The sequence below is a fragment of the Trypanosoma brucei genome, chromosome 1 (genome assembly GCF_000210295.1).
Source record: "Trypanosoma brucei gambiense DAL972 chromosome 1, complete sequence".
NCBI lineage: Eukaryota > Euglenozoa > Kinetoplastea > Trypanosomatida > Trypanosomatidae > Trypanosoma > Trypanosoma brucei.
This window is the reverse complement of record NC_026734.1, coordinates 165,442-177,788: the sequence shown is the minus strand read 5'-3', so window position 1 is coordinate 177,788 and position 12,347 is coordinate 165,442. Positions and strand designations below refer to the sequence as shown.

Genomic DNA, 12,347 nt, shown 5'->3' with positions numbered 1-12,347 from the left:
GCACATACAATTTCAGACACGACCATATATATATATATTTATAATTATTTGTATATTTCATATATATATATATAAATGTGTTGTCACTCCCTGCGACGCAAGGGATATAGCAGAACACTGTGTAGAATAACAGTGAAACAGTAATAAATGAAAGTCATAGGCGTAAGAATAATAATGATAATAACAATAATAAAAAACACCGAAAAGGAAAAGGGGGGAGGGAGGAAAGGGGTAAAAAAAAAAATGACCGAAAAAAGTGTGAAAAGCCGCAGAAATGAGATGAAGCAGAACAGCACAACTGATAAATAAACAAACAAAAAAAAAAAGAAAACAAAGATTAAAAAAAAAAAAAGAGTCCAACACAGGAAGAGAAAGTAGTAAAAGAGAAAAAAAAGTATAAAAAAACGAAAAAGTAACAAAAAACAAGACAAATAAGAAGTTGTGTGTTATCTTGATCCAAATGGACGCAAGGCTGAGACAACCAAAAACAGGAAATCAAAACAACCAAAAACAAAAAAAAACTACTTCCCACTTCTTAAGCAAAAAAAAAAGAAGAAAAACATAATTGTTCTACATATCCGCGGACTTCCCCCAAACAAACAAACAAACAAAAAATGAATCACAATAAACAACAACAAGAGAAGATGACCATCTCTTTTATTTTCTCTGTTTATTTGTCTGCAGCAAATTTGAAGCAGGAAAAAAAAAAAGACACACACAGACACATACACACAAAAAAAAAAGTAGGAAACACGACGGAGAAACACATCCGCCGAACAAAGACAAGTAGGAAGAGGAGGGAATAATAATAATAATAATAATAATCATAATCATTCGCTTTTAACGCTCAGTTACAAGTCGTAATGCTTCGAAAGCAGCAAAAAAAAAAAGAAAAACAACTACCCACACACACAGAAAATCACGCAAAAACAACAACAACAACAACAAACACACACAAACAGAAGGAACAAAAACATAAAGAGAAACGAGTCTTCATTTTCTTTTTTCCTCATTTTATAAGCAAAACTAAAAAGGATGGACATGTCGAATATGCGAGCAGAGCGCACAAAAAAAAAAACGCCTTCTGAGAGGGCAAAAAACAGCAATCCTAGTGGAAGGTAATTAACCATTTCAAGAGGAAGAACAGGGAAGAAAAAGAAAACAACAAAATTAAAATTTTTATAAAAAGGAAGAAAAAAAATCAAAAGAACAAGAACGAGCCGTTCCAGCTCCTCTAGTCATGGTATGGAACTACACACGTTCATCCATTTTTTTGTTTTTCTTATTTCCTCACTATGTATCACTACGACAGCGAGCTTGGAATGACATAACTTGGGGGTAGAGCTCCTCCATCCCCAAAGGGAAGATAACAAACCGAGGGCTGTTGTAATTCAGGTGTTTGGAGGTGGTACAATGGCATCGGTTGCACATGTGAGATTTGCTGCACTTGATGAATCGGTTGTACCGGTTGGGTTTGCTGCAATTGAGGGATCTGCTGCACATGCGAAATCTGTTGCAGTGGCTGAATTTGCGGCACCTGCTGAAATTGTGGGATCTGTTGCACTTGTGGAACCTGCTGCACTTGCTGAAAAGGAAGCAACGACACAAACATGGGGTTTCCCACAGGTTGCTGTTGAACAAAATAAACCGGTGACGGAAGAGGAGGCACGGCGTATGGCATCACATGAGGCGGAGGGGGTGGTGCCAACACTGCCATTGAAGTGGTATTCGGACACGGCAGAGTGGGAGGCGTACTGGCTTTTTTACGCAGTGTAGGTTCTTCTGCAGCCTTGCGGGCTTGTTGTAATTCGTGCTGAAGGATCCGTACGTGCTCCAGTAGTTTGTCCGTGCCGTCACCCATGTATTGATTAGCGAGTTCGGGGTGAGACGTTCGCCAACCGGAGACAATAGTATCGCGATGGCAGAGTATTCTGCGTGTCACTTCCTCTTCCTTTTTCAGGCAGTAGTGTACCCAATAACCATTCTCAAGCAAGCTTGGTTTTCGGAAGAAACTTGAGAGCCACTGGATGGCTAGGGCCACATATGTCTTGCTGAAATGAACACGAACTATCTCTGTACAGAAGTGAAAACTACCACCATCCTCCGTCGGCACTTTACTTAAGTGAGATGAACCTTCAGGCTCCACACTGGACAGATCGGTTAAATCATCGCGCTCCAACGAGCAGCTTACTCCTTGCACGGTGCAACAAGAAGACCCCTGTTCCATGGCAGATGAACGTTGTGGAGGCGACTTTTCTGCATGGTGACCCTCCGCGTCAGCTTTCTTCTCGCAACTGCTCGCAGTTGTAGTGCGATTAAAGGCGTTCTGAACGATTGGAGGAAGATCAAGCGTACACTGTTTAGGTTCCGCCGATGTATGAATCTGGATGAAGGCAACATTTTCCACCAGAGACTTCAGTGACGAGTAGTTATCCGAGACCACCTCAACGAATACAGACATCTGGGAGACGCGCTCCATGAACATTTCCAAGGCGCTGTCAACTGCAGAATCCTCATGAATCAATCCATCTGATTGCCCTACCACTCCACCAATTCCCGCTCCGAGCGAAGGAGCCTCACTAGAGACATCAACCATTTCCCCACGCTCACTCAAGGGCGTTGCGAATTCCCCTCCTCCCCTACGGAGTTGCAACACAGATCCCACAAACTGTCCCCGAAGCATCACTGGTGCTAAGGCAAGAACGCGGTCAAACGTACGATCACCAATAGAAGGAAATACAGCGGCAGTGATGCTGTACATCCCCTGGCGTGGCGTGCGTTTCTCTGTTTTGAAAGCCGCATCAAGCTCTTCATCCATGCATCCAAAGTAACCGATGATGACAATGTTCCGCCCGCGCCAGCGAAAACTGCCACGGCGCTCCCGACCATCTTTGCAGACAAGACAAACAGCACATGGGACCGGGAGAAGTGGAGAATTTTTATCTGCTACCATTGCCGCATTTGTTGGGTAGAGCCGCTTGTCCACAATTTCCAAAAACGCGTCAAGGTCCTCCCCCGTAAATCGATTGGGCACGATTTCTGTCCATGAGAGCACTTTGTTTCGGGTTGGGAGTGTACAGGCCGCGAAGAGATCCTCCCGCATCTGTAAGAAATGCCCCCGTAGCACATTTTCCCCTTCATGTTCCCCCCGTCCTGACGGCCGGCCAAAGAAAGCACTTGTAAGGGGAATGAGGCCAATTTCATACGTACCTCGCAGATACGAGTACACAACTGTCGCCTCCCGAGAAGGCGCACCTCCCATATTTGTTCGTCACCGTCACCGTCACCGTCGCTGTTTGCCGTTTGTTGTGTTTGTGCTCGTAGTTGTTGCTTGTTTCGTTTTCCTGTCTGTTACGCTTTTCCGTGTGGCAAATGCGAAATTACAGCAACGTTTTCTTCTCTAAAGGTGTTTCCCCTTTGATGTAAGGTCCTTCCTGTCACAAAGTTACCCTTTTCCTCACTCGGTTCTCTTGCTTCCCTGTTTTTGTTTTTGTTCTTGTTCTTGTTCTTGTTATTATTATTATTATCTTTCTTTTCTTTTGTCTTCCCCGTTTCGGTATTTTTTTTTCTTTCTCTTTTTTTTCCCCCCTCAGCCTCTTCTCTGATTCTGCACTTTAGCGTTATATAACCTCGCTAAAGGTTAGGCAGAAACAATGACAAAAAGATTTATTATTTTGTTTTTCGATGGTCACGTTTCTTTTCCCTCCTTTATTTGGGTTTCCCCTGTCTTTCTCGTATAAATGACAGTTTCCTTTATGGAAATGGAAAAAGGAAAATAAACAAAAGTAAAAGTAAAAAAAGAGCGAAAAGACCTATTTCTCTTTCCCTCTTTTACTTTGTCTTTTTTCACACCCCTGGAGTGACTTTAAGACCTGTTCATGATTGTCGTTGTTGTTGTTTCAAAAATAAATAAATAAATAAATAAATAAAAGAAAAGAAAAAACATAAGAACAGAAGAAACAGAGTGATGTACAGCGAGTAAGTGATTCAGTAAAAATGATAAAACCAACAAGGGTTATGAAACATGAAGACATTGCAAAGTCATTAGTAGAGCTAACACGTAGAGCATAAATGAAATTGACAATGGGCCTGAAATAAAATAAAATAAACGACAAAAAAAGAAATAAAATAAAGGGGATGGAGTTGAGCAGGACACGGAGCGCTACAAAAGGAATTGGACAGGGTGGGATGCAATTAACGAATATTTCAAATGGCAATTATTTGTCCATGTCTCATCCCACACTTCCATTTACTTATGTCACGCACGCGTGTAATCAAACACAAATACATAAAATTAGATCGTACGCATATCTTCGAAATTTCATGCACGACAACATTTCACACTTCCATTACCTTCCCCCACTTTCTCTCTTTTATTGTTGGTTTAATAATAATAATAATAATAATAATAATAATAATAATAATAATAATTATTATTATATATATATACTCTCACCCTCTTTGCTTTGCTTTTTATTTTTGTCTTTCTTTCAAATGCACACAAACACAATCTTTGTTTCCTTCTCGCTCTATCGCACTCCTTGACACAAACACACATATGTAATGGTAACAGAGGTTGAGTTAAACTTACGAACAAACAACACACACAAAAAAAAAAGAAATACAAGTATCAACAACGACCAAATAAGGAGGAGAAAATCAATAGTCATATATATATATATTTATTTATTTATTTATTTGTTTATTTATTTAAAAGTAAAAATGCGTTAAAAATATACAGAGAAATAAAGAAATATATATAAGTTGAATTTTAATAACAACACACTTGCGAATGAACAACACAATGGCTCTCCTTCTAATTTTTACCCCATTCCCCCCTTTCAAATCAAACACAACAAAATGGGAGGAAAAAAGTGACGCGGCGGGTTGAGATTTACGAATTGATCATGAAGAACTGCACCAACGAAGGCGAATGCGCTGCATGAACCTCTATTAACAAGAGGCAAAATATTAATGATCATATAAGATATAAAAAGAGAAAGAAAAAGAAAGAAAAAAGTAAAGTAAATATAATAATAGTAATAAAAGAGAATCAAAAAATAAAATGAAATGTACATCGCTCGCACACCCTTCTTAAAATTTCGTCCTCTTCTCAAGTTTTTACCGCTCAATTTCCATCCCGTGTGTTCTCTACCAGTTTCTATATAATTTTTTTTGTTTAACTAGAAAACAATCCGCTCCTTCATTAATATTCCTTCTCCTCTTTCCTCACACTCAAAAAAATAAAATCAAAAAAAAGAGGGGTATTTACTCATTTACTCACTCAAAATATATATATATATATCTACATATATATTTCATTTCCGTTTTGCTGTGCTTTGTTTTGTTTCGTCACACAATAATTTTACAAATTATATTTATTTATTGTTGCTCCACTTTTCAACTCCTTTACTCTCTTGGAATTGTTTACACCACTGCTTCCCACTGCGTCATTACTCGCGGCGTCGGGTGCTTTAACAAAAAAAAAAGAGAAGGAAATAAAACGACGAAAACAACAACAACAAAAAGTCACAAAACAAAAAAAAAATTAAAATAAAATTAGGAGTACACGACCCCTTCAGCCCTCCCATTTACTTTAATTTTTTTGTTTTTTTTTTTAAAGTTTCACTTCTCTCTCTTTTTCAAGGGCATTCATTTCATTTCGTTAGAAGGAAATTGAATACACGTACACGTCAAAAAAATAAAATAAAATCACTCACATTTATATTGGGAGTGTTAAAACATGATGAAAACAATTATGTATAAATATATAATAAATATTTAGTTTTTTTTGTATTTATTCATATATGTTTCGGAGCATATGTGCAGGAAATATATATATATATATATATATATTAAAGTAATATATATGATGGTAATCATAACAATAATAATAGTAATAAAATACGAGAAGTGGGACGAGGAAGGAGGCCTACATCCGCGTGCAGGAACTTTTTATACACACAACTTTTTAAGAAGACAAAAAAAAAAGAGATATTTGTTTCTGTTTGTTTGTTTGTTTTTATTACTACTACTAATATTGTTGGTGCTGTTGCTTGGAATTATTATTTTTTTTTCTCGCTTAAACCCCAACACGATTCCCCGCTACCATTTTCTTTCTTTTTTTCCTTTTTGCTCTGTTTTGTGTTTTTGTTTTCTCTTTTAAATTTATTATATTTTTTTAATTATTATTTTGCTGCCCTCCACGAGACAAAAAAAAAAAAGACATCAATAACAACGACAAAAGATGTAGATGAGGAGCAAAATAATAATAATAATAATAATAATAAAATTAAAAATAACGGCCAAAAACGGGAGCTGGTTGGGGGAAAAAAAAACTACTAGTACTACTACTACTACGAAGAGTAATGCATGTTACAGATTTGTTGCCTTTTTTTTTTCTTTTTCCTTCTCTTTACAAGTTGAAAATAAGAGATAGAAATACGCATCACACAATATTAATATATATATTAATATTATTACTATTATTTATTTATTTTGGACATTATGAGAAATACGTCCGCAGATTCATGACGAAGACAAAAAACAAGACGAGGTGATAATGAAACCAGTGATAATAATTATAATGGACGCATTAAATATTGAAATATAAATATGTCCGCAAAATAAATTTAGAAAAAATAGTAACAACAACAATAATAACAAGAAATATAAAAATAAAAATAAAAAACAATCATTGAAAAAATTATGGGAGCACAAACAAAAAAAACAGTGTAAAAAAGGGGGAAAAAAAAAATATATTAAAATGGGGGCACAATCAACAAACAAAACGATTTGCGTTACGCAGCTACAACGAAAGAAAATAAAAAAAAAACCAACAGCACCAACACCAACACCAACAATAATAATAATTAGTAGTAGTGGTAAATAAACATCATGACGATGGTAAACATGAAACTAAAAAAAAAAAAAATACAAAATCGGCGGGGGTTCTCAGTATTTTGGTAGTAAAAAAAAAAAAAGATAAAATAACGAGGAAAAGGCTGACAATCGTGAAACCATGTTCCTCTGGGGTATTTGTTATTAAGTATGCGTGTATATATATAAATATAAATATAAATAAATAAATAAATATATATATATATATATATTTCTGTGTTTATTTGTTCATTCGTGTATGTATGTATACGTATAAATAAATAAACAAATATATTATAAATACATTAAATACAAATATACATGTGTCGCTTGATTTGTCTTGTATTTAAATATTTAGGTATTTATAAATGTGATTGCGTAGGTGCCACAGCGCTTCTTTCTTTTTTTTTTTTAATTATTATTTTGGAGTATATTTTCCTCCTCTACACGGCATCATGTTTGTGTCTTTTCTGCAATAACACAATGCCTTTTCTTTTGCCTTTTTCTTTACTTTTCTTACAATGGTCGGTTATTAATATCATCTCTTCCCTCTACCTCCTCTTCTCTTTTCTTTTCTTTTCTTTCTGCTTCATTTCGCTAACTATCATTCATTTAATATATATTTTTTTTAAATAAAAAATAAAAAATGCAATGTCCCATTCACTCAACACATTGCCATCAATGAAATGGCGTTTTGTATCTTCCTCTTTTTTTACCCCTCTTCTCTCATTTCGTTTTCTCTGAATTGTTTTATTAAATAACATGGGTCTCGTTTTTTTTAAAGAAGACTTATGAGAGGTATCGAAAAAATACATATTTTTTTCTTTAATTTCAACGCTCCCTTATCTATTTTGACCTTATCCCTCATTTTATTTTCTTTTTCTTCCTCTTTGTCCCCTTTCTTACTTCAATTTAAGGGGTAAAAACAAAAAAAAAATAAAATAAAATAAATTCTACAAAAAAATTTTTGGTTCCTTGAAAATGTACCAAACAAGTTATCAAACCCAATAAATAATTAAATTATAATATATATTATTATAATAATTATTTTTTTTCTTCAGTTGCTGGAAGATATTATTAAAAAATAGTAATAATAAACAAATATTTTTCTTTGGAAAAAAAACAACAACGATAGCAACTACAAAGTAGAAATGCGTTTTAGTGATGTCTACCCAAAAGTTAGGAACAACAGCGGTCACTCGGCACCGCACGGAACAAAAATAAACAACGTCAATATATATATATATATATGCACACACAAGAAAAAGAAAAAAAAAAGCACCGCCACAGCTACAAATGATGAAGCAGTGAAAACTTTTTAACACTGAACAAATAAACAAACAAACAAATGACACCATTTTGGCCCGCAACACAATAGCGCACGTGTATGCAGGAGAAGAGAGACAAAGCGAAGAAACCGGGAGGGGGGGCAAATAAAAACCAAAACACAAAGTTACATTTCTTCTTCTTTTATTTCTCTTCCTTTTTGCCCTTCTTGAAGTGGAAGAATGCGGGTAATAAAGCGAATACATATATATATATATATATATATGTTTATATACGTACACCAATACGGACGTAACCAGGCACATATTTACACTGCCAGTGATTAATAATAATAATAATAATAACAATAACACAACACCAACAACATAAAAATAAAAAGAGTAAAAAAATTTAAAAAAAACACTTCCCCCACTCCCCGCAGCGCAGAAGCTTCGCTCACTGACCCCAGAAGCCCATAGTGGGGGGCGCTGGTGCGTTGATCATTCCGACCCGCCCATCTGGCAAAAGCACATAATTTGCAACAGTGCTTGGGAACACCATTCCCATTTGGGGTTGTGGTTGAGGTTGAGGTTGCGGCTGCGGTTGTGACTCGGGTGGCGCCATTACAACATATGGAACGCTAAATTGCTGCATGGGTGGCGGAGGTGCAGTTTGAAACATCGGTACAAACTGCGGTGACATCTGAGGGGAAACGGACACTTGGCCCTGGGAGGTTTTGCCGACGGAAGGCGGCATTTGATACACGACACGCTGCGCAGCTGTTGCGAACTGCGACTGGAGAACACTATTGACAGCATCTTTGTACTGCGGCGGCTGACCAGCATTGTTGTGTGCGGGGAAACCAGAAGGTTGGTTGCCATTGTTTTTGGATCGGGGGTTCCCCTGACCGGAGCTGCGGGATTTATTTTCTCCACCACTGCTGGGTGAGTCCGTGAGGTGAACACCACTGGAGCGCCGGTCACTCGCTGAGTCACCACCAGTTGCACTTGTAATACTTGCATTGCCGGTGTTGGCGCTGCTTCCCCGCTTAGGCACCTTCTTCTTCACAGTTGCGAGGAAAGGGCCGCAAGTTGGGGAATTGAAGATACGGTAGAGTTTTCCATCATGACTATACTCCTGTGATTCACCCCACAGCGTTGTGTCTTCTGTCGGGGTCTCACGGGCGCGCACAACTTCCCGCAGAAGAGTAGCCAGTCGTTTCTGTACGAGGTCGGTGAATGTTTCTGACCCGAGGAAACTGTTTACATGTGGGCTTGTGGAAAGCCACTGGGAGACAATCTTTTCCTTCTGCTGCATCTCAAAGTCATCCAGCACGTACTGCTCCCAGGATCCACGCACCGCAGAAAGCGTAAGTGTCTCACACACGCGCATAACAGCCCACAAAAGCACCGAGCCACTGACTCGCATACATAAGCCACCCTCACCGCTTTGTTCAATTTCGTACATGGAGAGGCGCGGCGGATCCGCCTCAACGACTTCCTTTCCATACGCCCATGCAATAACGGCGGTATCGTAAACAAACTTCAAGGTGGGGTAACTGTTCCATGGTGTAGAGGCGACAAGTATCAAGGGATTCAGTCGGCGCTTTAACATTGCCAGTGGGTCCCGCGTGGGGCACACCGTTTGAACGGCGCGGAAGAATTCCCCTTTAAGCATCATAGCGGCCAGTGTAACAACACGCTCCAGCGTGCGATCACCCGCAGCCTTCAAAATGGTTTTTCGGGCGTGGAGGCATGGGCCTTCACTAACCCTATCCTCGGATTCGTAACAGCCAAAGTGACCAATGATATTAATGCGGCGGCCATAGAATGAAAAACAATCAGATCCCTCACGACCATTAACATACACGAAGCAAACGGCGCAAGGAACGGGCCGGAATGGCGCGTCTTCATCTGCGAGCATCGCACTTGTGGAATCGTAAAGTGATTCATCGATAACATCAAGGAACTTGTCCAGAGTCTTCTCTGTATACACTTTCTTTGGTATTTCATCCATACGATACTCGGGGCTACGCATGAAGCTGTAGCGTATGCTCGGATCATTACGCACCCGCACAAACTGCTCTCGCAACTCCTTGTTATCACTGTGAAAGTAGCGGTACACGAGGGGAATGAGTCCTACCTCATGGGTGCCGTACCGAAGGCAAAACAATGTAGTAGGCGCGTCACGTGAAGGAATACCCCCCATTGTTAACAAATATATATATATATATATATATATATCAATGGCAAAGTAATCAAAAATAAAAAAATAACAATAACAATAACAAGACAAATATATAAATAAATAAACAAATTAGAGGTATATATATATAGATATATATGTTATATACACTTGCTTTTTATTAAGCAGAGAATTTCACTCTTTTTTTTCTTTTGCTTTGTTACTGTTTGTTTTCCCCCTTTTCCGCTTTCACTCCTTCTTCTCACTGTGTTGTCACTTAATTCTGTTCTTTTTCCCCTTCCGTTTTTCTTCTGTTTCGTTCTGTTCTTTCTTCTTTTTTTTCTTTTTTGCTTTAGTTTATTTCTCCCCTAACTTCTGTATGTATTTGTATTTCTGTTTCTCTCCCGTGCGCACGTTTTTTCCCAACTTACACCTTCGTAAAGAAAGTGTTTGACAGGACAGTAAATTAAAATAAATGGAAACAACAAATAAACAAATAATAACGGTAACAAATAGTAAAAAAAAATATGAATTAAATAAAAGAAAGAGAACAAAGAGGAGGAATAATTTAAAAAAAAAAATGGACTACTTTGCCTCGTCCGAAGTAATGCACCACTGGGAGTAGCACCAACAATAACAATAACGGTGCCGACAACAACAATAAATCAAAGAAAAAAAGCACTAAAACAAAAAACAAGAGTAAATTAAAATAAGATAAGACACGAAAGAACAAAGAAAAACTAAATAGAAAAAAACAACTACAGCAGTGGTGGTGCCCGCGGCTTCCGCTCCAACTGCCTTATGTTAAGTCGGCTTGTGTGTTTGTATGGAACAAAGAAAATAATAATAATAAAAAAGAGAGAGAGATAGAGAAAAGGTTTACACACGTTCCCTATTGTTTATAGTGTTGCGATGACGATGGCACAAGAAAGGGGTAAAGGAATTTTCCTCTTTTTTGTTTCCTCCTTCTTTTCCCTTCCCTTCCCTTCCCTTCTTTTCTTTTCTTTTTCTTTTTCTTTTAAAGGGCGAATGCAATGGAGTAAAAGTGCAGATGAGCCGCGCCTCTTTCCCCTTTCCTTTCCTTTTCTTTTCTTTTCTTTTCTTTCCTCTTCTTTTTCTTTTTTCTTTTTCCTTCCCCTCCTCCTCCTCCTCCTCCTTAAACTTTTTCGCACAGCCACGCCACTGAACGGATCCGACTGGATATGAAACTAACAGCCAAAACCGCGCACACAAAAACAAACGCCGAATGTCGCGCGGACGACAAATACGAACAGAAGATAAAATAAAATAAATAAATAACTTCCCTTTACTCTTTTTTTTTCTGTTTTACTTTACCTTTTTCTTTTGTTTTCTTGTGTGTTTCACTTCCCTTCCGGCTAACCCCGTCAAATGTGAATGCAATGCAATGCAATGCAGTGAAACACAACAGAAAATTGCGTGGTTAAACGGAAGGGACACAATTTTTTTACGAAAAAAAAAGGGAAAGTGAAAGAAGAAACGAATTGAAGTAGTGGACGTAAAACAAAGAGACAAACAAAGAGAGAGAGAGAGAGAGAGAGACATAAATAAAACAAAGAGATTACAGATTAAAATAACAATGATAATAATATATAAAAATACACTCACAGAGGGGAAACAAGAAATTAAATCTTAACAGTCACAATCACAACACTCATAACATATCAACTTTAATAACATCAAAGCAAATATTGATATTACTACTACTATTACTGCTACTGATAATAATATAGTAATAGTAGTCGAAGTGGCACTGGGCTACAGAAAATGCGAGAAAGTAAAAAAAAAAAACAAGTGCATTAACAAACTTTCGGGTGACAATTCCCGTCTTATCGATGCATGGTGAGAGGAAAACACAGAAACAAACGAATGAATTGATAAGAGAGAAACAACTGTACAAATCCCACACTATTAAACCTCCTCCTCTTATAACACGCACCACCATATACATATATATATTTATTATATATATATACATACATATAAACACACATATATAT

General features: G+C 37.4%; 3 protein-coding genes across 3 annotated transcripts; all 3 read right to left on the bottom strand.

Annotated features, from left to right (window-relative positions):
* Positions 1-1,303: 1,303 nt before the first annotated feature.
* TbgDal_I750 (hypothetical protein, conserved) lies at positions 1,304-3,262 on the bottom strand (the record flags this gene model as incomplete). The annotated part of the gene is made up of 1 exon (XM_011773024.1): positions 1,304-3,262. One exon carries the CDS (start codon positions 3,260-3,262, stop codon positions 1,304-1,306), a length of 1,959 nt encoding a protein of 652 aa, XP_011771326.1.
* Positions 3,263-7,877: 4,615 nt separating this feature from the next.
* On the bottom strand, positions 7,878-8,471 carry TbgDal_I745 (hypothetical protein, unlikely; the record flags this gene model as incomplete). Its single annotated transcript, XM_011773023.1, has 1 exon — positions 7,878-8,471. The coding sequence occupies one exon, from the start codon at positions 8,469-8,471 to the stop codon at positions 7,878-7,880; it is 594 nt and encodes a 197-aa protein (XP_011771325.1).
* A 130-nt stretch (positions 8,472-8,601) lies between these two features.
* TbgDal_I740 (hypothetical protein, conserved) lies at positions 8,602-10,353 on the bottom strand (the record flags this gene model as incomplete). The annotated part of the gene is made up of 1 exon (XM_011773022.1): positions 8,602-10,353. One exon carries the CDS (start codon positions 10,351-10,353, stop codon positions 8,602-8,604), a length of 1,752 nt encoding a protein of 583 aa, XP_011771324.1.
* Between the last annotated feature and the right edge of the window lie 1,994 nt (positions 10,354-12,347).